Source organism: Watersipora subatra, chromosome 1 (genome assembly GCF_963576615.1).
Source record: "Watersipora subatra chromosome 1, tzWatSuba1.1, whole genome shotgun sequence".
Lineage (NCBI taxonomy): Eukaryota > Metazoa > Bryozoa > Gymnolaemata > Cheilostomatida > Watersiporidae > Watersipora > Watersipora subatra.
This window is the reverse complement of record NC_088708.1, coordinates 7,879,129-7,904,087: the sequence shown is the minus strand read 5'-3', so window position 1 is coordinate 7,904,087 and position 24,959 is coordinate 7,879,129. Positions and strand designations below refer to the sequence as shown.

Genomic DNA, 24,959 nt, shown 5'->3' with positions numbered 1-24,959 from the left:
TCCATACTGGTGGCACTGGGTTGCGTTAAAAATCTGAAACTCGCTCAGTTTGAACTTCTGCTAACCAAAAGCATGGCTCAACCAGCGACCTTCACAAACATATTAGTGATGTTTGGGAGCGTTGCTGATTACTCCGCGAAGAGTGACAGCCGTCTTAGGTTTTTAGAGCTATATTTCTTGTACTGAAAATAGACCGAGATTGCCTTTAATAATCACTGTCAGTCACAGACTTGGAAACTGATTTGCTGTCAATGTCGTGGCATTTCATTGCTTTAATTATTTGGCAGTCTATAAATGCTGGGCCAGATGCTTCAAACCAAAACTAGTGAAGTTTCGGTTGACCGTGGTGATTTATGAACAAATAATAAGTTAGTAACGGTACGGCAACACGTAACAAAATTTCCGTTGGTTCTAACCAAAATCACGAAATGATTGAAACACACAGAATTATTCTGCGCTGCTAGAATCGTGCTAGCGAGCACGATCTCAGCAGCTTTTGCAATTAGTATAGTCCAAGAGACGTATAATGACACACGAAAGTAAAAGTATAAGTGCAAATCAACATAGTACACACGATGCAACTGCTTAGATTGCGTTATTGAATGTATTTATTGTTTGGACGCTATAGCTACAATTTGTTTATTTTTTTTAATTATTTTTCCTTTTTAGCAGCAAAAGTTTTGCGGTAGAGAATGTCGACATTTCTAGCGCAAACAAGTCAGTTGCATCGTATTTACTATCATAACTTTCTGTAATAATTTTCTTGTGTGTCGCATTATGTTTTCGGACTACATATATCTTAAAATTTGCTAAAGTCGTGTTTGCTAACTAATAATAGCGCGACTTAGACAGTTTTATCGTGTGTTCTATGTTGAAATGCTTTCGTATTTTTATTGTGTGTCACGGTACATGTCTTGGACTATACTAATTGCTAAGGCCGCTAGAATCGTGGTCGCTAATAATTTGTTTAATCTGTTAAAAGCGTTCGTCGACGAACTCGGTGGGCATGCACAGCTCAAATAATTCTGTGAATTTTGACCGATTAATTCTGCGTTTTTCGTGATTTCGGCCAGAACTCCGAACCAACGAAAAAATCGTTACGTGCAGCCGTACCTTTAGTAATCCTATTTACGCAATCCTCGTCACCTACATTGGTAAATGGTCGTCTCGTCTGTCACTTTTTAAATATCCCTGTCGTCGGGTCGTCAGAATCGTCACAAAACATGGGAGGACCCCCCATAGTGTAAAAAGATGATGAAGCTGTGCAGGTAATCATGATAGTTCTGCTTATACATATATGCACAAGTCTGAACAGAAACTATTGCAAATACTGTAATCAAGATTTAGGCAGTAACCTAAATGGGCTGAGTCATAAGTTGAATAATTTCTATGAATATGCAAGAATGGCAATAAGAGTTGTTTGCTCATAGCCCAACACACTCTCTAAATGTTGTATATAACTTCGAGACATCAAAACTTCGAATGGTTTTTGTGCGCAATCGTGCCACATGGTTGATTACGCGGCGCGTATTTAGCCTCATACACGTCTAGGAACCACTACATCAACTTACAAAATATCTGTTTGACATTTTACCTACTAGCGCGTCTTGCCCGACTTGTTTTAATTTGTCGGCTGTAGTAACGATTTTTTGTTAATGAGCGCAATTGTAGGCATGATGAACAAACATCTCAAATAGAAGCTGACAACTTCAGTGATTGGTGAGTCTTATTTTGATTTGTACGCTTTTTAACGCCTCTGACACGTTTTAACAGTTTTCCGTACTTATGTATTCTGTGAACCCAAACAATACTGTGCTTGGTTTTACATAGTGAATATCGCTTAACGGAGTTTTGTAACTTCTTGCGCAATGTATCCTAGACCGTTTCGAGTTTTAATTAGAATAGTTAATAAATTTAGCGTCCATTAGCTCGGAAGTTCTGACTCTACTGAGCAAAACCACTAAAAGATTACTAGAAAAAATCTTATTGACAATAGTTAAAACATTACTACCAATGCTTCAGACGCTGGTTTCAAGGCCTTAGTTGCCAACTTTTGGTTATCAACTTTGATTTAGAGTACTATATTGAATTACACATTGTTTTTCTCCTTGCTGTTCAACCAACATAGGTAACATAAGTTTCAAAGACGCTTTATTCAATTAAGACAACTTGACTATGGGCTATCCAACTTCTCAAAACATGAAAGAGTTGTGCTATCATTTCATATCACTCGGAACGTCAAGCGATTTAAATACCGAAAACAATAGCACTGAGCATAAGGATTGAAGGGCAAGTGTAAAGTTGAAAAACGAAATTAAAAAAGTCTACCAAGTTTTATATATTCATATAGGCTATTTATATATATAATATATATGTAATTAAAGTTCTATTAATTAGATGTAAATAGTTTTATTAATTGTCACTGTTGATCTCTGTAGCTATGCTATTGTGATCATGAACAATTCCATTAGGCCTACTTTTGTTAAACGTAAAATTAAAACAAATTTCAAAACGATGTTGCTGGAAGAAATAGTAATTCAAGTGAGTAGTCAGCAAAATGTACGTTTACTTGTTGCAACAGGTGGATGTATTTGTATTAATTTTGCTTTCCATGTTGTTCATCTGGGTATGCCTAACACGTGTGGTAGGTGTCCTTGGTGGTCTATGATCATGAAACTAGTTACAAATCCATCAAATGTTCAATATATGATGTATACTATGATAAATAAAAGAAAAGCTGTTAGTAAATCTCTTATAACTGTTCCAAACTGTTTAAACATCATTCCACCAATATTTGATCAAATGCAAATCGAACCCATCTTCATCTCCAGATTTTGACAACCTAAGTTTCTCATTAATTTCCATGAATTTCTTTTCTAAACTTCTAAATAACTCGGTAAAATATGCGTGGGAGCGTTATGATACTTATGCTCATGTTAAAACCCAAAAATGATGTGATTTCTAGTCCTTAAATATAGTTAAATGAAAGCAAGTTCAGAATGGTTGGTTTTTGGTCATGATAATTACTTTCAGAGATAATAGCAGCAGTTTGAATATTAAATAGAGTGATTTTCAAGAAATATATTTAACAGAATATTTAGGCTCTATTAGCTCCTTGACAAATCTCTTGCCTTCTGCAAGCAAATATTGTAAAAATGCCAAGTGATAGAAGTTCTTATCCCAGTTATATTTTGAACTAATACTTTGTTCAAGTGCCTGCCATGACAATATGCTTGTTTTTCTAATGGATTTAAGACAACATTTTTGTGGCTATAAAAGGTCTTTAAAGATTCCTTTGGTAGCTAAAATATGATTTTAAACTTGTGAGTGTTATACTGTTTTCCTTTTAATAAAACTGTTCTACTGCTCATATATGTGCTTGAATATGACAACAAATCTTTTCATATCACAGATACAAAGTATGTTATTTATCAGACACCATTACATTTATTGAGTGTTGGAATTAGCAAGTTATATAAGGTCAGAAACGTCAGTCGAAACGTTTGGCTATCCGAATTTCTATCTATAAATACATGTACTAGTAATCCTTTGTTCATGTTTTGTTAGTGCTAGTTGCTCGTATTATAGTATACCATTCAATTCAGCTTTTGTCTACAATGTTTTCTGCTCTCCGTAACCTCATATCAGCTTCTAATGTTATGCTTGTAGCAATAGTCAGGTGATCGGTTATGTCTTCCGCACAGAGCAAATCCACAGAACCGCATGGTAAGTAAACTTCTTGCAGAGCTAGCTACTGCGACTGCACTTTTCGCTACACTGGGATTACTTTTATATAGAGTTGTTCATTTTCAAACTTGTTCTATTCTTTTTTCTAGGTAGCCTCAAATACCTTAGTCTGATCACTCTAACAGTTCAGAATGCAGCGCTTATTCTATGGCTGCGATACGTGCGGACACGGGAGGATGTCGACATGTTCCTCTCAGCTACTGCCGTCGTTATGGCTGAGCTCTTCAAATGTGCAGTTGCGCTGCTCATCATCCTCTACCAGGTGCTTGTAATGGCCATTTGCTATTCTATATCGGGCACTACTACGGCCATTTGTCAAACTAGCTTAACAGAGTGTCACTGCTGCATCATCTCTGAACATTCTATATGCCACTTTCTGTCGTCATATCCGACATTTATAATACATCATCTGTCTTATGGTATATTCAAAGAACGCCCACAGGCATCTGTACTCAGAACATAAAAGGAAACCTAGTTGGCGCATTTCAGTCAATTCAGCCGACCATAGAATATAACTGAACTTCCCAACTGTTATTAAGTTTGGCAGTTGCAAATGCAACCTATCATCAATGTATATCTTTCTAGTTCCCATTAAAACCTTTCCCATAAATTTGCCTAGAGCTCTGGTAACTGGTTTAATTAGTCTTCCAGTCAATGAACTGTTCCTTTGACCAAGGAACAGTTCATTGACTGCTCTTGTTGATGTGACTTAAAATGTTCCCAAGTGTATTTCCAGTGATTGGTATGCCAGATACCAGCAATAATAGTTGCTGGTAGGCTTATAGTATTTGTCGATTAGAGTTCGGTTCTGCTTAACCTATTATATATTGCGGGGAGGGCCATCAGCGTGAATTCTATATCATTGCTAATCTCCATTGACGCACGCTGATATATTCTACAGCTCAATTTAACGACACGCTTTTGCAATTAAAATTGTCTCACGGCGCCTGTGTCCTTATAAGTCGGTGTCTAACATAGTCCCTGGGAAAGGCCAAATGCAATGCTTTAAGATATATCATTTTTTGCATACAAGTTGTTCTTCTGCAGGAGAAAAGCATTGGTAGATGGCTGGACTACCTACATGAGCACCTGATAATGAATCCCATGGACAATGTCAAGGTCTCTGTGCCAGCACTGGTTTATGTTCTCCAGAATAACCTTCAATTTATAGCGGTCTCCAACTTGGATGCAGCAACATATCAGGTGGGAGACTAGTTATTTCCCCCACAGCTGTTCAGCTAATGACATTCTTCAGCAAGCATTTAAAAGTTTCCACTGATAGTGAGCAAGGAACTTGATCATATTGTACTTGTGTAGGTTTGCTATCAGCTAAAGATCCTCACCACAGCTCTATTCTCCGTGGTAATGCTCAGCAAGAAACTTAGTGCCGCCCAGTGGGTCTCTCTCCTTGTCCTCATGATCGGAGTAGCTGCAGTGCAAATAAAACCTTCAGACGTCGAAGCTTCGCCGAAACACCAAAACGTCTTCATCGGGATGTTGGCTGTGATTACAAGCTGCCTCATGTCTGGCTTTGCCGGCGTCTATTTCGAAAAGATACTAAAGGGCTCCGTGCAGTCTGTCTGGTTGAGGAATGTTCAACTAGGATCTCTTGGCACTGTGATTGGTGAGTCTGCTCGTATAGTGAGTGTGTCACAGCAGTTGATTTTTGAATTGCTTATGTAGCAAGTGTGTTCAGGCATGAGTACAATCAAACCTCTACTCGCACGTAGGAATGCTTTAGCGCGTTGAAGCCTGGACCCTGGGAGTCGTTTTCTCACGTGGTCCTATGCCGAGTAAACTAGGCTACATAATTTTGCATTATTTTTATGTGCTCTTAGTTTTCGTAGGATTTTAAAATTTTGGTCGCTTTGTCCGTAATATGTTTCAAGCCTAATTCTGAAGTTTCAGGTCAATTGGCCAATTAATTCTTGAGATATTGCCAAAATACTGAGGGCACTTCTCACTGACTGAGAAATGAAAAATGGCTGCTGACAAGACATTAGTTTCTAATGACACACTGATTGAAATTCTTGGTAATGAAGCATCAAAAATAGAGAAAACTAGAAAGGTTCTCTTCCGCAGCAAGAGCTTTACACCGCTATCATTGGTTCTTCTCTTCCGCAGCAAGAGCTTTACACCGCAATCATTGGTTCTTCTCTTCCGCAGCAAGAGCTTTACACCGCAATCATTGGTTCTTCTCTTCCGCAGCAAGAGCTTTACACCGCAATCATTGGTTCTTCAGTTATCTCTAAAATATCACTTCTTAAAAATAGTGAAAAACCATTTACTCTATTTATTTGATTTCTGTTCTTTCTGTAAGTTTGTTGCTTCAATATGATACTCAGTTCGAAAGGAGTTGGTATATTTGAAGTACTTTCACCGTCTATTGGAAGTTGTTAATACTGTCTAAGATTAGAGGACCCGCTTGTTTATACAAGAACAAGCTAGAAAGCGCTAACATATGTTTGGACAAATTCTGGATGTCTTCTGTTTACAAGTCCTTCATGCATAGAATCAAACGTTTGCTTACTTTTCCGTTGTATGTTAGAAAATCGGTATGTTTGGGCAATTACTGAGTAGCTGGTTGAGTGTATGAGTGAAGTTAGTTTGAATGTTCCCAAGTCTGTCCTAGAGAAATTATGGTCTATCTCTATTACCACCCCTTAGCCAAACCTGCATATTACTGAGTCTACACCTTCATTTGTAGGTCTGTAAGGTAAAGCAACTTTAAAAACCTTTGCGTAGGTAAATGAACTGTGAAATGATAGGATCACAGTAAATTCTTATGAGCAAATTTATTCTACGATGTGACAGTATTAACACATCAAGTGAATTTCAGAATAAATGAACATTGCATGCAAATGTTTTACTGCATTACTATTGCGGTCCAACGCGTCACGATAATTACATGTTGACCGTATTTTAGGGCTGGTCACGCTGTTCTTAAAGGATAGTAAGTCTGTGTCCGAGCACGGCTTCTTCTATGGGTACGATTGGGCAGTGTGGATAGCTATCCTTCTTCAATCTCTGGGAGGTCTTCTTGTCGCTGTTGTGGTGAAATATGCCGACAACATTCTCAAGGGCTTCGCTACATCCGCTGCGATTGTTTTATCTTGTATTATATCGATGTACTTTTTTGATTTTCATTTGACACTGCAGTTTGCAATTGGAGCACTGCTAGTGATTACATCAGTATACATTTATGGTAGATATCCTTATACGCCTCCTGAGCACCCTTCAAATGGACTGTATCAGACACAAACTACGAGCAAGGTTTAGGTATGGTAATGTTCGTCATATGTAGACAGTTAACTAACTCCAAATTGCTCACAGCTGGTAAACAGACTTCACATTCCCAGAACTCTACCAACTTTGATTTATGGCACCAAAGATTTGAATTTGCAGTTGGTATTTGTACAATCAAACATGTCACAATTTCAAAGATAGTTCAGTATTAAATGCAGTCAGTGATTTATTTATCCTATTTATTTGCCTGCCAGGTTATTTCACCTACTGACAATCTCAAGGCAACAGTAGATGTAGTCAATAGTGAGTGATTAATTTTAACAGTAATATCATCGTATATCAGATGCCGGTACAACCTTTTGGCTCCCATTAATATGGATGATACTTGTTTGTTCATTTATATACACATTAGTTGCTTTAGTCGCTACCAATAAAAATCTCCGCCCACTCATAGAAAGATGACTTGTGTGTTTGTATACAAACATTTTTATACAAAATATTTCATAGGTTTCACTGACTGTAAAAAAATGGCAGTAATGTTAGCTAACACTCCATCAGAGCTTCAATTTGTCAGCAGTTTTAGATAATGTTCGCTTTTTGCGATTGTCTGCTTTAGAGCGTACATTTTTCTTGTCCATCTTCACTTCATTCTGCAGAGCCTTGAAGAATTCTTTTGATGATGAGAAGGTCTTGTCATGTAAGATTGACTCCTGAAACAAATTATGCCATTGTAGTAATTGAGTGCTAAGATGATAAGCACACAGCTACTTACCTAAATGACACGTGTAAGCTGCGGAGATGCTGTTTATTTAGTGTATTACAGAGTATACAATGTTGGCAAAATGATATGTGACAGAATCATGCAGCAATCAAATTGGGAGGCAGCATTCACGCTATTAAGTCTTTATCAGGCATTTATACAAGCACAATTTACTAGCACAGGTTTTGGGAAATGTTAGTATCACTGCTACTGTCTTAAGTGAAATTTATTTGCCCCACAAACCAGATGGCTAGCTGTCAATACAAAATTAGCCTCCTGTTGCAGGACATATCAATAGTAACTAGAACATTAAGTACAGGCAGCAGTTGCCTCTAATTGTCTATTGTTTTGGAAACTTGAGACCTGACAGGCCTCTTTAGTTTAGCAGGAACTGCCATGCTTGCCGCATAAGCCCACCAGTGGTTATTAAAGCCAATCAAGCTATTTTTGTAAAAAATTACCAACACATTTCATTCATATATCAATTGAAAGTTCTATCTAGCCATAGAAAGTATCAGTTGCACCACCAATTAAAACAAAACTTTAAATCAAATTTAACGCAGCACTTGGAGCATCTCAATGGATTAACCTTGTGAAGACAACTCCTACCTTTGATGGCTTGATGACCCTGCCTTCGTTTACGACAGCTTGTTTAATGGCCTCTATACTCCTCTGCTCCGCTCTTTTATTGCCTAGACCAGGATTGATTTTCTGAACTCGTGCCTCGGCAGTTTTCTTCACATTCTCTATCTTCCGGTGCTGAGCCTTCTTCTGTCTGCGAATTCTTTTCTTGTCTGTGATAGTGCGTTCGCTTTTGTCCTTTACTTCCACTTTAGGGCGCTGTAAGATGTAAGTAAATAGGTGCTCAGATTAATGCTGTAATGATGTTTGCATGTTGTTTGTATAACCACGCACATGATAGTAGTCAGCTAATAGTAAATACTGGAAGGAACTTACTTTCACTTCCTCTGGTGCGAGTTGAGCAGAGTCAGCCACAGTCGTTGGTTGTACCTCCTCGACTACTATGGACGGCAAGTGAGAAACTATCTTTACTTCTTGAGGTGCCTGAAAATGACAAATTTTAGAGTGGTTATTGCATGTTAAATATCAGGTTGAATTACAACATCCCAAAGTTATGTAATTTCAACAGCAACTATTGGCATTTTTTGTATATAACTCCTATATAAGGGTCTGCTCTGCTGCCCTATACTGCTGCCCTGTACTTATCGTAATAAGTTGAGAATTGTGAAGCAAAAATAATGAATGCTACCATTGCATTATTAAAACTATAGTTTCATATAGTTCCACTTGCCACAAAAGACTCGATATAAATAAAAACAACAATAAATTGACTACAAACTAAAACTTTCCAGATTTTGGAGACAGGCATGTTTTTAAAAAATCAAGATTTATCAAGATATTTTATCTGCTGAAGAAAATTTGCAGCAGAAGCAGCTAACGACCATAAAAAGTATTTCTCTTATGCTGTTGATTATTTCAAGATTGTTATATTTTATAGCCCTTGCTCACTGGTTGTAAAAAGTGGTCAAAGATGATTGGTGACTCACTGATTACGGCTCTGAGGGTCCACTTAGATGTCCAAACCATTGAAATATTAAGTATGCTTAACAATTACAGGTACCCAGTAACACAATAGCCATTTTTTCAAGTGCTAACATGGACTTGAAAGTTATTAAAAACTTTTTGTTTTCATAATCCAATAATATGTACAAAGCATAGTACCTATTATAACTTTGGAAGATGAGCTTTGCACCTTTTATAGAAATCACACTTGGGTATCATATCACCAAGTCTGAATGGTTTACAGACTAACTAACTTTATGAAGTATAAAAGAGTGATATTCTGCATAAAAGGTAACAAGTGAGAATGCGTTGTTAAACTCTTATTCAAATGCAACACTTTTTTATATATCACTATTTTTATTGTCAAAAAGATAGCGCAACACTTAACTTTCTCAGAAATTATCATATTATTACCATTACTCAATACATTAGGCTGCTAAACCTGATAATCAATTTTCATTTGCATATGATCTAGTGCACAAAAGCATGTGTAAAAGTACCTATATTATCACTATGTTCAATAACAAATATAACACATACTGATCAACTAAAACTTTACCTGCACAAAGATTAAAAGGCCAAATATACTTGCAGCCTAAGAACCTATTTATTTTCCAAAATAGTGGGAATTAACCATAAAAAACGTTTAACTGTTTTGTTTTATATAGAGTGGAATTTCTACTTATGAAAGTAATTCGTTCCGGAAGCCATTTCGTCAGTAGACAATCGCATAAGTGGAAACCGATTTTATTATATAAATCCTTTGATCCACTCCAAGCCTCCGCAAAACTCAGATATAATATTTGTATAAACTATAAATAAATGTAATGGTTAAAACCTGTAACATATGCATGTTATAATTATATTACCAAATAATAAATACAAAAGCACAAATCAAGAAAATAAAAAACCCAGAGAAAAAACCAGAAACAGTGTATGGTATGTTTGTTTACCTTTGTCGTCAACTGTCTAAGCAAGACTAAGAAATGACCACAGCGAATTGGAAGATAAGGTCAAAATAGATGGGTGTTGCATTGTTGTCTTGGTTTTTTCCCCAAAAATAAACGGTTTTTTAAACGTAAGTAAAAAGATTTGTTCACCTTGGGGCGAACTGAAAAACTTTTGTCATACATGAAACACAGAACTTGTATTGCTTGAAACAACAGGTGTCTTACCATATATGTAATGTATGCGATATATTATAACTTCAAATTATACAATGAATGAAAACAAAACACTCGGCGCTTACGAACTTTCGCTAGCAGAAGAAACTGGGTGCGAGGCGTGCTAAGTTGTTTCCAAGTCGTAACCAATCGGGCCAAAACACGAAACTAACAAACAGGTCAAAGTACAAAAGGTTTTTCGTATCTAGAAATCTCTTTCAAGTCGAAGCAAGATTTCTACTAAAATGTTTCATAACTCAAAAATTTCGCATGAAGTGTCTTTTGTAAGCAGAGGTTTCGGTGTATTTAGATGGTGAAAAAGTCAGAGCTGGCATTAACACTTCATTAAGGTACGAGTTTTTAAAGGTTGACTTGCAACAAAATTCACATTACAGTTAGTTGGTATCAAAAGATTCATCATGTTTTACTTTGCTGTGTTGTAGGTGCAAAATATGTGGAAATGTGATTACAAGCTCTTAAAAGATCAAAAACGGACAGATAATCGCAGCCATCACGAAAACGCCGTAGATGTCTATCAGATGATGATATGCACTTCTTCGAGCTAAGATTAAAAAATTAAATTAATTTTTACAGTAGGGTTTGAGTTATCAGTGCTCAAAGTGACAGCATTACGATGATGATGATGAAATAGACGCGTAATGACAATAGACACGGTTTTGTTGAATGGGTGAAGTATATTTGTGAAAATATTTTGACGAATGAGGTTGCATGAAAGTGTAAACAGAAGCCATTGTGTTCAACTACGTCCCATTTGAGCCGTTTTGGAAAGGGATTCCAATCTACGACATTTTTGTGACAGCTGCGATTAACTGTTCGTTTTTTAGCTTTCAAGAGCGTGTAATCACATTTCCATATATTTTTCACCTACAACACAACAGAGTAAGACATGGTGAACCTCTTGATACCGAATACAGTCAAACATGGATAACTCGAACTCCACGGGACCGAGTGAAAGTGTTCGAGTTATCAGAGCGTTCAAGTTATCAGAGCACTGTCACAAGTCCATGTATTTATTTACTAGTAGATATATGTACATATACAAACTATAATATAAATCAAAAGCACAAATGGCTTGTTTCAAATTAAATGCTTCTAATGTAAAGTTTAAAACTTTTTTATCAAAAAGTATAGAGATTTTTCTATCACTTGAGATTAGTTTGTTGCTTGAGGTGATGTTATTGCCAGGACGTTTTTTAAAATTGGCAAAACTTGATCGTTGTTGAAATGCTCAGAAGAAAAGACATCTTTTTCTTTTGAGCGTTTTATCCAAGATCAATTTTGCCGATTTTTCTTCAAGTTTATGCGAAGCTTACCTCACTTTTCCTTGCATCCGAAGGGCCATCGCTAAGCGGATGTTTGGTGAAAATCAAATTTCACCAAACCTTTAGAAAAGTCGTTGACAAAAACTTTGCCGATGGTGGTAATAACGACGCCTATGAATTACAAAATGTTGAGGTTTACCTTTATGGCTGGGAATAAAGTGATTTTCTAAAGCGATAACAACCGTTTCGGTAGCCGTTGGGCAAAAAACTGTTCACAGTTAACAGAGTTAAGGTCGATTTATCTAAAGCAATTTATCATTACGTGGGAATGGACCAAAGAAACCGTTCGAGTTGAACATGTGTTCGAGCTATCCGAGGGCGAGTTATCCATGTTTGACTGTAGCTGTAATGTGAATTTTGTTGCAAGTCAACATTTAAAGATTACTATCATTGGTTACTATAGCCAAGTACAAATGGTTTAATTTGTGTGAAGTTTACTATTTCTAATGCTTATATTTATGAAGAACTATAAGGATGCAGGAAGAATGAAAAGCAAATCGCGTATCTTATATTAACTGCTATTGCAATAATTAATAATTGATATAAATGAAAGTTTAGCATTTGTCAACATTCGTGAAGAGCATAGTACGTGTGTACAAACCTGAAGCTTTTTATGGAAATACATGTATGATATGAGAATTCACAGTATGCTACTTGATAATCTGCAGGGCCTTTCACATCCCATTTTAGCCAAATAGTTGCTAAATATTTTGTAACTAGATTACTTCTGAAAAGTCGCCATGGAAACGTTTAGTTGACCCTCAAAATACAAATTTACTTTATCATATTTGCAGGGTTGACCGATTAAAATCAAATGATTTAATGATGATTTAAATCATCCTAAAAAATATCATGTTTGATTTATTTTTAGGATGATTTTTGATTTTTTTGTTATGAAAATAAAGCTGGTAATTGATGTTTAAAAAAAATCCAATTAAAAAAAAAACGTATGCTTTTTTCCCACCCTGCACATTTGCTTTGTATGTCAAAACCATCATATGTTGGAGCAAATACTATCATAAAATACGGTGTATTTTGTTTAATACGTTTCAGAGTACAAAAGACAATAACAAAAAACTTTCAATAGTTAAATATAACATTAACGCAAATATATTACATGAAAGTATGTAATATCTAAATTATATGAAAGAGACTAAATGAAGAACTGAACAAAATAAAATGTTTCTGTCAAATCACCGTAACGTTAACCCATTCAGCACTGTTCCCGATTACTACGGGAAGAGTTGTGCTCTCCAGGGCCCGTTCCCGAAGTCTCCGGGTTAAACTTTGATTTGCTCTATTGCTTAGCTGTTTAGATACATTGGTTTCATTCATTTACCAAACAAAGTTTAAGAGTCTGGGCATCATTTTGATACCAAATATGTGATTGGACAAGAGAGTTTTAACTAACAAATTACGTGATAGATATCAACTGTTTTGAAAATTTGTTGATCGCCATTTTGGAAAAGGTTTATCCGAACGATGGCAGAATTTTTAGGTGAATAAGATGTGGTAATCAGCTCAGGGGAAGAAAATAGCAACGAAAGTAATGTTCAAGAAAATGAGAATTTTCTGATGGAAGAAGGTAAGTTTTATGTGGCTATTTATAGAATTTTACCGAAAAAAAACAACGATAAAGCCGAAATTTTTCTTGTGAATTTCTAACAAACTTTATTCTAACAGTGTAAGATATGGATTTTTTCATGATACACATGATTATAACATTTTCAATCCAATAAAATTTAGATCTTTTGGCAGCAGAACTCATCACTCTATTACCCCATAATAAATAATAATTTTATGATTTCCTTGTAGAACTACAAGATAATAAAAATTTCTTATTTCATTTATATCCAATTGTTCAACCCACAGTTAGTCAAGCATATAGTTCTCAACCTCAACATCTACTATAAACTAGCCCCAACCACTAGGCTCAAATATTGGTTGATAGGGGACATTTACCACAGTAATCATCTTCATGACTTTTTGTGTTTATATCTACAGTATCAAAAATATTTGCAATTTGTATTACCAATTGTTAGCTGCAGTAGACTACTTATTTTTAATTTTTTATCAGGTATTTACCCTGAAAAGCTACTAAAGCACAATTTTTTCTAGGCTGTACGAGAAGTTTGAAAGCAAATAGGTTGCTTACTACCGATCATATTTGCTACATGTAGGTGAAGACAGTCAAGGGCTTGTGAGTGATGATGCCATTGATGATGAGCCTAGGGCTTCAACACCAATATCTGATGAATACTGCATCAACTAAGTTATAATGGGAGCAAATATGCATGTGTAGTTGGCATCAAATAACTCTCACTGTGTCATCATTTTTTTATGAACACACCCATATTCTACATGTATATATTGTTTCGTTTTCATGCATATTAATTTTTACTGTATTTTTTACAATATATTTTACTGTATTTTTACACCAATTTTCTTTGCTGGTGATTGATTGTCTGTTAGCTGGTAACTTGATTATCTTTTTTTATGCATAATATATTCATAATAACCTCTGCAATGCATTTCAATATAAATTAACAAATTGTTTGATTATATAATTGATAAAACTGTCAGTGACGTAGTGTTGGTTAAAAGCTAGTAACACCTGTTCTATTGCTTGGAATCGAGAAATCTCTTTTTTATTTGCTGCTGATAAAGTTTGCTATCAATCTAACATAGGTCCAACAATGTCAGTACCAGAAAACTGCTTGTGAGCTGCTATGAAACAAAAAATAATTTTGATCAAAAAAAAGTTCACAGAAGTATTAGAAATTGTGGTTAGTAGAATTTGTAAAGGTGCACAAAAATTTATATCAAATTGTAGCCTGGAATGTCTTTGTTAAGCTGCAAAAAACAAATCAAGATTATTTTGAAAAGAACTCTAGTTATACTCAATTTTGTGTAGCTCTATTTTAATTGTAAGGCTACTGAAAAATTAATTAGGCTGGGGGAGCAGTCAACCAATAACTAATTAGCCCTGAATGGGTTAACGCCAAGTCAATTGATATGTAGCTGACAGGAAATGGCCAATGAAGCAATGGTAGAGCTCGGAATAGATACAATAGATACAATGAAGCAATGGTAGAGCTCGGAATAGATACATGGAGCTAATCCAAAAGAAACTACATGAACTATAAATTAACAGCCTACTTATATTTGTAGTGTTTTCCATTTTATCTATATTTATCACGACCATCCTCTCCACAACCTTTCAGACTCTCATTTTTACACTCGTCCTTTCTACCTCATGACGACTACTAAACAGCTTTGAGTATTTTTAAAAGAAATACGTTTCTATTGCTTATTCTTAGGACCTATGATTTTAAGACTAATAAAATAGGAATTTATTAAGTACTGTTTAATACTATTCGAGAACTGTAGAACCAAATACATTTATTTACAAAGCCACGATGTCTCGAGGAATTTCGAAAACCACGCATCGAAAACTACTTCAAATGTCGCAACAAATATGTGCCCAAATGTTAAGGTGATCATAAGTCGAGGCTAATGAGCTTCTTAGTCTTCTCCTGACTTGAAGACAAAACTAACCTCACTAGCAGGGATCGGAAATAATAAAATATGGTTTGAAATTCAAGTAAAAAATTTATTGAAGTGTTTTTTGCACAGCCTAATAAACAACCATTATTACTTGCGAAGGACTTTTAAAATTATCGGTACTAGTAACATCCTTGTTCTTACTATACTTCATTGAAAAAGAATGAAACTTTTGTATGCAACCTTTAATCAAAACTGAGTCTGCTAACTAACAAGGCGTAGAGCATGCGTAACGTGTGAGAGCATTCGAAGTTGAGTACGACAGAGTATTGAAGAGACTATTGCATACCGGTTTGGGGGTGTAGTGGAAGCTAGACAAGGCATCAAGTTTAGCAAAGAGAGATGCCATCATTTTCTTTATTGCGGTTTCCTCTGGATTCTCTTTCTCTTCTGAGTCGTCTTCTTTCTGCGATTTGAAGACACAAAGGAGGCAGTGCGAAAGTGACACCAGAAGGCAAGTTGAAAACTGAAAAACTTGCAGATTGCAAAGGAAAGGTGTAAGAACAGAAAAATGGAAGAGAGAACAAGAAGAAATAGAGGTTCGAAAAGAAAGGACTGATTTACTAGATGTCATTAGAGTATCTTCAACATACATCTCGTAGTTTCAAATACTCCTGTTCGTAGATCTGACTGAGACTCTGTTTGCTTTTCTCGTGGTCCAGCTCTATGCGCTTCTTATACTTCTCCCCATCCCCCTTCAGTCGTGTCTTTCGTTCAACATCATCGAATGCCTGCGGACAGCAAAATTTCATCTGAGTTTGCTCAGCCAGACCAGGCTCCAAAGACAGAGTAGAAATAAACAGAATCAATCTTTCTTGCAATCGTAGATGTACGTGCAGAAGCCAAATAAAGTGAAGCCAAGCATTTACCTTATCCTTTATGCGCTGTATGATGAGCGATTCCAAATTTTGAGTGGTTTCCATGGTAACTACTGGTACTGGGGCTACATTGGAATCAAACTCAACAGCTTCCTGTATGAGGCTATTCTCAGGCCTTGCCTTAGCAGTTACCTCCCCTTTGAGCTGCCAAGGCTTATCAGCGAGAGCTTCCTCCTCCATGGCAGTGATTCTCTCCCGAAGCTAGAGCACATCAAATACAGAACAATCGCAGAATTTGTCTCCTGGTAAAAGTTTGTGATGATTTAATCAAATTACACACTCGATACTATCAGCTAAACTGCGTAACAACGAAGTTCCTGATAGCTATCAGTAGGAGGATCCACACAGTTATAATCATATGTGCCACATTTTTAGCTGTCTACACTTAGCTAGAATCGATACATAATTATGTTATCGTCTCTGACTAAATTGTCTTTCAGACTTTGATTGCAATAGTGTCCAAACAAACAGAGCTAGACTTCTACACGCAAGCTTGATCATTTCATCACATTGGAATTAAACAGTTTTGTGGTTAGGGTAATATAATGACTACCTAAGATACAAAAAAGTGAAATGACACATCATAAAAGGTGGTTAATTGTGACACTTCATAAAAGGTGGTTGATTGTGTACAGAAATGTTCAGAAAAACAATACTTTAACACTGAAAAATGTCAGAAGAGTTACATCTCATCTGAAGTTAAAAATTTTCCCGTATTCACATAAATGGGATGCCTTATAGTGACATGATAAATGAATGGCAGTAGAACTCTGCAGCTGACGAACAGTGCAAAGACTTTTACCTACCTTTTCGGTACGTCGCTCATAATCTGATTTATTTGGTTCATTTTTACGCTTTCCAATGATATCCTGTAGATGTTCAGCATCAGAATCATCATCAGTATCTACAGACACACCACAGTATGTTCAATGAGCCACCTTCAGCGTCTACAGACACACCACAGTATGTTCAAGGTGGCACCTACAGTATCTACAGATACACCACAGTATGTTTAAGGTGTCAACTTCAGTATCTACAGACACACCACAGTATGTTCAAGGTGGCACCTACAGACACACCACAGTATGTTCAAGGTGTCACCTACAGACACACCACAGTATGTTCAAGGTGTCGCCTACAGTATCTACAGACACACCACAGTATGTTCAACGAGTCGCCTTCAGTGTCAAATATTGGAAGCTTCAAGCCTGTGTAATAGTGTCACAGATGAGTGTGATATGTAATTGGAACAAGTAATCATGTTATAATTAATAAAGATCGCATTCAGGCACAATTAATAGCGCAACCGCACCTCAATAAAAGACTACCATGAAAACAAGGACTCTGAAGATCAGCCCCTGCTTGTATACCTTTACTTTCCATCTCTTCTTCAGACAGTTCAGGCTCTGCGGTCTTTTCGTCCAAAGCTTTCATCAGCTCAACTTCTTCATCAGACATGTCATCTTCCTCAGAAAGCCCCGCAGACTCGCCCTCCGAGTCCAAAATATCATCGTCATCCTGCTGCTGCCTGTTGAATATCGCAATACGTGTAGGCAAGTGGTTAAAACTATGGTCACAATCAGAAAAAAACACTAATATTGTTTAGCTTCACAAGGGTGGTGACTAAAACAAACCTTTTTTTAAGTGTGACATTTCTTGTATCACCATCCACAGACTCTCGTGGTTGGGAAAAACCTGTTTCCGCAGGCTTACCAAAGAAGTCACGATACATGTACTGAGCTTCCTGTTAAATGTGAAGTAACTTGTCATTATCAATCCAATGCCACTTTCATGTACCATTCTATAGTACGCAGCCTCAGTTGTTACCAACTTTCATTCAATTGTATGTTAAAATAGATATTTATTATTCAGCTTAAATGTACCATATGCAATCTAATCTGAATATTTTAAGCTACCATGGTATATCACTAAAGTAATAAACTAAAACATACAAATCATTTTAATGGACAGCTTTAAAACCAACTTCAGAATCAGAGTCTGTATCATACAGTTCTGGCATCGTCTCAAAAGCATCTGGATCCTTGAGATAGTCTGCATCTTGCTTGTCCAAGAATGCTTGCATATTGTTCAGTGAAAAAAACTCATCATCCACCTGACAATGAAAGGTGAATGAAATTAAAGCTCGGAGACAATTTCACAAAAGGAGATGCTAGAGTATTTTTGTATTTTTTCGGGAATGATGAAATAATCTCATTATCGACATGCATAGAAGCGATGTTGAACAAGATTCTACCTACTTGACTAGCTAGTTCACTTTCAACATCCTCATCACTCTCATCTTCCATATCAGCCTCACCTTCGTCCTCCTCAAAAAAGTCTACCGCATTGTCAATTGACTCTTCGCTATTTCGTTCAGAACCCGAACAAATTTCATTTAATGCTTGCGCATTGGTTAGTGGTATTAATAAGTCTTGAGATGAGATTTTAGGAGCGGATGGAACTGAATTAATAGTAAGGTTGAACTTGTGTTCAACTTGCTGCCATATCTGTTCCGAGTCAGGTCCATGAATGTAAAGTTCGGGAAGAGATGGTAACTTTGATCTTGAAGTGCCCTCCAACTCTATTGCTTTGTGGTAGTTGTAGGTTTGGTCATAACATGCCTTGATACACTCTTTCACATGAGAACTATCATCAAATGGTTGTGGAATACCATCAGGCCTGTAACATAAATAATTAACAATCTTAGAATAACTCATCCATTGAAGTTGTATGCTCTATAAGCAAATAAATCAATTAAGATACATCTGTTTGCTTGGCTTAACGCAGGATTGGCAGTTATTATTCAACAGACCATATTGTTTAAACACCATGCATTTAGTATTTCTGAAAATGCAACAGTACATTTCTAACAGCTGGCTTTTAGATATTGATATTCTTACACTTGCTTGCGTCATAGTTCACCAAGCTCAGATTTTTGAATCCTACGATATATAGGAGCAAAAAATGCTGATTGGTAAAAACATGAAGGTATTTACGACTATATCCAGTATTAGAAATGAGGTCGCATGCAAGGTAACAATATTTCACATAGCATTTGGATGATGAGACACTTACAGCCCAAGGAACTACAAATGCAAACATGATTAAAAAACGGCGGAATTTGCAGATGCGAATATTCCCACACTATGATTTCACAAATTCATGTTGCACAATGTACTATCGCTGAACGAATGAGGCATGTAGTTTCATTTCTTTGTCGCATGAGATTATTCACAAAATTTGTATTAATTTATTTTGAGTCATAATGGCACATTGGCATGAGATTTTAAAAAATGTTGTTGCCAATAAAATTTGGCTGTGAAACATCTTGCACTCAAACTACATAGACACGAGAACAACACGAGCCAGCAACTGGTCAAATATTATAGAAGGGTTGGCTGCCTCTGATTTCCAGTTTAGAGGGTAAATGGCATTCTATACTATATATTACATCAATACAGGAAAATCAACGCTTCCCAAAACCTGTACAAAACATTCTATGACATAATAACATGGTAGTACAAGATTATCTTTTTAAAAGAGATTGTTACAAATTGAATAAAATTGGAAAAAATAAGTTTCAGCTATACTATTTTTATGTTAATATGTTGTTTTGTAATCTTATGAGCAATTAACAATAAGATATGATCAGAGCATTCTGTGCTCATCTGTAAATAATGATGGTGCGTTTCCAAGGAGTTATCAAAACATAAAAGAGGTTTGAGAATAGCATAGAGAGCCTTTTCGTTTTGCTGCAAGTTGAAACGGTGCACCCACAGCAGCTTTATCTCCCTTTCAATTTGATAATAAGAGTATATTCTTCAAGTGAAAGCATCCTGTTTATTGCATCTACAAACACTTCAGTTTTTCACCTTAGTTTACTAATTGAGAGAGTAAACTCCGTTTTTGTCGAGCTGCACCCTGTTGGCGGAATTAGAATGCAAAATCAGTGTTTCGTATGACCAAATGTTTATGTAACACCAAATTTAGCCACTACGAATTGTGTACTCGTGTATCCGGGACTTTATGGTAGATAACACTACAGTTAACTTTGGAATGGTCCCCAAACAGAAGCATATTTCTTTATTGCTGGACCCATTATGATAATAAAGTAGACATCAATTTTAGCAGATCAAGAGATTTGCTTCCAAGACGCTCAGATATACTAAAGACTTATGGTTTGTACCATTCAACTGGGGTAAAAGTAAGAAGAGCATACATGCACCCCGACTGTCACACCCTTTTCTCCCAAAGCGATGAAAAATATAAGAAGTAAAATTGGTGGAGCCTTGTACATACTTTCAAAGCATGCCAGTTTCGATCACAGCGTTCAAAATTAAAAGTTTGACTTCAAGCTTTGCAAAGCTATTGCTTAGCACTGGCATGTAGTGCTAGTGTATTCAAGGAGTAATTATGTTATGCACAATTAATCCGAATCCACACATACATCTGTGTTGAATTTGCTTTGTCATCTTATTCTATTTTGACTATGTTTAGTTCGTGCACTTTTGCTTAGCTTGTCTACCACTGCCTTTGGTGGACATAATCCGACTGAACACAACAATATTTTGTAATACACCAATATGACAATAACCTCTATAAATATGAGTTTCTCAATAATCTTTCATCAAACCGAATAATTGCACAATCTCAGCAATCACTATGTTTCCATGATGCGCAGTGCTTCGGAGTTGCGCTATCTCCGAATCATGGAAACGGCGTCTTCGCACTGAAATCCCTGCGCACTGATCAGTGCAAAGCCAGTGCAAATTCGCAGCAAAGAAACAGCAACTGCGCAGTGGCTGCGCATAGCTCTCATGCCGTGGAGACGGATTTTTCGATGGCCATAAACTAGTACAAAGGTTGTCCTGCTAATCTTGTTTTTTCACTATTCTTCCGATCTTCTTTCACATAAATTTAATTATGGTTTGCATTCACGAGGATGATGAGGTGATTACTTTCCTGGACTTTGTTATCGATGCCAACACTTCGAAAAATAGGTGGCAAGTCCTAAATTAAAGTTTAAATAATATATTACTTAAAAAATACTTATTAAAAATATATTACTGTGTAAAAAGTGTGTTAAGGTTTGTAAAACCTTGTGAATGTGTATTGTAAATAAAAGTATAATGACGACAGAATCATAAAAAAGACTGTTTATGACGTTCGGTATCCGTGATCGATTCTATTTCTCCATCAGGCGATTCGATTTATACAATTTCTCTTCTCTGGCTAATTTGCGGTATTTGCTGAAAACCACTGCGCAGCATGGAAACGTACAATCCCCTCGACTTCGGAGGGGGCTGCTTCGCAGTACTGCGCACCATGGAAACATAGTGAATGATTATTTTTACTATCATCAGTAGAATGAGTAAACCATCATCATTCACGCAGTTACTTGCTAAAAAAATTTATAACCAATAATGAAACAGGTAACTCTTTTTTGTTTTCACCATGTTTTGGAGTAAACGTGTTCTGTTTTAATATATACTGGATAACAATTTTGATGGTAGTTAAATAATTACATATAAGGCAGACTATCGAAATGATAATTACTTATTGAGCAGTTACTGATAACCCTTGTAATGATCAACAAAGACTGGCTGCTAATAAACATTTTATAGAAATTCTGTTCAGCTGCTCCATTTACTTGCTCTCTAACTGTGGCTAGTTTCAGCTGATGTTGTGGTATTCTTAGCATATATTGCAGTAAAACATTGGTTACTTTTGACCCAACCGATTTACATTTTCTAAACTAGTTAAATACTAGAACCAAAAACTTTGGCAATAGAATTGATTATCTGGCTTTGAGTACCATAGTTTTTTGAAAAAGGTTATTGTAATCAACATTTTACTTTGGATGCTTAGTCTTACTAGTGTTTCGCTTCCTTAATCCATATTTTTCAGTTTAAACTTAAGTGGGTAACTCCGTTTTCGCATTCTAGTCTCACTACCAATTTGCACATTATTTTCTTAAGGTGATTGGGTGCAAGAAAACTATGTTTCGTATTAATTAGACTCACCCTGCTAAATTTATCTAGCTTCCCTAATACCTGCTAATTTAACTAGCTTTGTTTGTACGTTAAAAGCAAATTTACGACTTGCAGTCAAGTTTTCATTGAATAATTCAAAAATTACTAATGGCTTCTGAGTAATAAACAAGCATGCACATCATTAAAATTAAGACATCATTAAAACCACAGCGCAAAAAAAATTCTGCGGTAATCTTAAACTTGGAAAAAAATTCTAATTTAATTAACCTAAAATACACCTCCCAACACGGGGCCTGTAGCTCTAATTTTGCCATGTTTCCTGCTAAACATGAAATCAGCTTTTTTCCATTACAGCTGATAAATAGATTGACCATTATAATAAAAATTTACCAAATGGCAAACATGTGTAATAAATCAATCATTAACCCATAATGGATTGCGCGGTTTAAAAAGCAAGAACAACGGTTCTCTGTAGTTCTATATTAAATCAGCGATTGTCGAGTTCAAAGTGCTGTTGAATGGAAGTATTACCACAAGCAAATAGCATAATGGAGAAACGCCGAAGCCCCCGGTGATATAGGCAATATTACAACAAACAAAAACACCTGGTTCATCAAAGAACCATCAAGGAAATTTCATCATATACCCATTCGCAAGCGGACCAGGAACCTCCAGTAGAAGTAACACGTGAGGAAAGAGACATCAATTGGCGTGCCAGAAAACTATTAAAAGAAATTAGACCTCTAGCAGAAAGGGCCAAAATAACTGGAGTTAGACATTTCCGATCAGACAACTCCCATGACCTACTTAAGACAAGTTCACTCAGATATTAACCTGTTGCACCATAAAGAGCAGAACATGAGTGCCTAAACAGCTTCTTACAGGCTAACTGAGACATCTATAAAAGAGAACAACTCCAATGACTCGGCCTCTTTCCTTGCATTTGCAAAGCGTCTTTTCCCTGCCTATGAAACTTTCTTCTCCATCATCAGCAGAGCCTCTTTTCCTCCACTATCTTAACAGTTAAGCTTCTATATCTATGTATTGTCATGACTCTTGTTTGACTGACAAGATTTGCAGCCTTACGAAACTGCGCAAACGAACATGACAACCATTCGAATAAGGGTGTTAACTTGAATTGGCTATTTTAACCTTTTGTCAATAATAGTAATGTTTTGAGATTTTGTTATTTGTGAATTTTAATTGCTGGACTAATAAAATAAAGAAGTATCTTTTACTAGTAAAAACAGATCTAAAAATATTGCACTTCATCTTCTTATGACTACTAACAGACTACTAACATACTTCAACCAGATATGGAAGGATACCATACATATCTTTATGGTAACCATAAGGATACCATATGCTTAATTAACCAGCTACCAACCTAACATTACTTATGGCTGATAACTAACTTTATCGCTGAAGATAACTAACTTTATCACTGATGTGAATTTACATGCTTGATATTTATTTGCTAGACTTTCCAACTTAATACTGCCTATGAACAACTCCGAGTCAAATTCCCATACATATTTACTTCAATTAATCTGTCCCACAAGCTCACCTCTTTGTTACTCATTTTTCACTCAAGGCTATCTCAATTCATTTGCACAGATTATTCTTGACAGCTACAACTAATGTGTGTATTGCAAAGCCAAACTACGACAACCTTCGACAATGCCTTTCCTATTAACATTATATTAATATTCTTTTCATTTCAGTCACCATTTTGACCCATTTTTCGATTTCCTTCTTATGCTACATAAACTTATGCTACATAAATTTTCTGCCTATTATTCAATCTGTTTGTTATCATGTTCCTGCAGCTACTCCCAGCAGTCTTTTAATCTTAACAAATATTTAATCAATGTGAAAAAAATATGGAATAAAGAAGTAAAGTTTACTGGTAAAGATCATTCTTGCTTACAATAGATCAACACCTTCACTAGTACCTGAACCAGTAATAATCAAATTAGTTCACACAAGCTAAGCAAAGGTGCACAAACTAAACATAGTAAAAAAAGATGATGAAGCAAATTCAACACTGATGTATACATGTGGATTCAGATTAATTGTACGTATATAACATAACTACGCCTTGGAGACGCATAGCCAGTGCTAAGCAATATCTTTGCAGTGCTTCAAGTCAAGCTTTTTCAAACTTGAACGATAATACTCCACTTTAGAAAACAAGATTCGCCCCACTCATATAAGCAAAAATAATTACTATAGTAATCCTAATTGACTCGCATTTTCTTCATTACTTTTTCCCCAAACCCGCAATTAGCGGACTACTAAATAACATGTATAAATGGTACAACACGCATATTAAAAGAAAGACGTACCTCGTGAATGAAATTTCGGAAGATAAAAAGGCACTTGCAGTTTTCATTAGCTGTTCAAATAAACGATTGGCATCTTTATTGCTGAACTCTGAGCTGGCCATGCTTATTTTACTTCTATAACACGCGTTTGTACTGAAGGTCAAGCGAAGGTCAATTATATCAACTACACAATAAAATTAATATAATTAAAATTAATTACATTTTAATAAAAAAATAAAAAACTAAATAATCATTTTGAAATAAAATAATTATCTCATTTGCGTTGCACAAATAGCGTGCACGCTTCAGAATTTTGTCGTCTCCTGGTAACTTATTACGCTGTCTACCCATATC

At 36.0% G+C, this 24,959-nt stretch overlaps 2 protein-coding genes across 2 annotated transcripts; one reads left to right on the top strand and one right to left on the bottom strand.

Moving 5' to 3' along the window:
• The first annotated feature begins 1,573 nt into the window (after positions 1–1,573).
• On the top strand, positions 1,574–7,458 carry LOC137410621 (UDP-N-acetylglucosamine transporter-like). The gene is made up of 6 exons (XM_068096068.1): positions 1,574–1,719; positions 3,670–3,726; positions 3,837–4,009; positions 4,795–4,950; positions 5,065–5,371; positions 6,674–7,458. Exons 2-6 carry the CDS (start codon positions 3,690–3,692, stop codon positions 7,024–7,026), a joined length of 1,026 nt encoding a protein of 341 aa, XP_067952169.1. The 5' UTR covers positions 1,574–1,719; positions 3,670–3,689; the 3' UTR covers positions 7,027–7,458.
• A 79-nt stretch (positions 7,459–7,537) lies between these two features.
• Positions 7,538–24,739, bottom strand: LOC137410618 (U3 small nucleolar ribonucleoprotein protein MPP10-like). Its single transcript, XM_068096063.1, has 12 exons — positions 24,627–24,739; positions 18,544–18,964; positions 18,270–18,398; positions 17,920–18,029; positions 17,656–17,813; positions 17,092–17,189; positions 16,277–16,486; positions 16,001–16,138; positions 15,697–15,813; positions 8,711–8,818; positions 8,363–8,593; positions 7,538–7,703 (listed from the first exon to the last, which is right to left on the bottom strand). The coding sequence occupies exons 1-12, from the start codon at positions 24,725–24,727 to the stop codon at positions 7,548–7,550; spliced, it is 1,977 nt and encodes a 658-aa protein (XP_067952164.1). The 5' UTR covers positions 24,728–24,739; the 3' UTR covers positions 7,538–7,547.
• Positions 24,740–24,959: the final 220 nt, after the last annotated feature.

Coding starts and splice junctions, on each gene's coding strand:
- LOC137410621 (XM_068096068.1), top strand. CDS start 3,690: ATGTCTTCCGCACAGAGCAAATCCACAGAACCGCATG. Junction 3,727..3,836: donor CAAATCCACAGAACCGCATG/GTAAGTAAACTT, acceptor TCTTTTTTCTAG/GTAGCCTCAAATACCTTAGT. Junction 5,372..6,673: donor ATCTCTTGGCACTGTGATTG/GTGAGTCTGCTC, acceptor ACCGTATTTTAG/GGCTGGTCACGCTGTTCTTA.
- LOC137410618 (XM_068096063.1), bottom strand. CDS start 24,727: ATGGCCAGCTCAGAGTTCAGCAATAAAGATGCCAATCGTTTATTTGAA. Junction 18,965..24,626: donor TCCGAAATTTCATTCACGAG/GTACGTCTTTCT, acceptor TTTATGTTACAG/GCCTGATGGTATTCCACAAC. Junction 17,190..17,655: donor AGAAGAGATGGAAAGTAAAG/GTATACAAGCAG, acceptor GTGTGTCTGTAG/ATACTGATGATGATTCTGAT.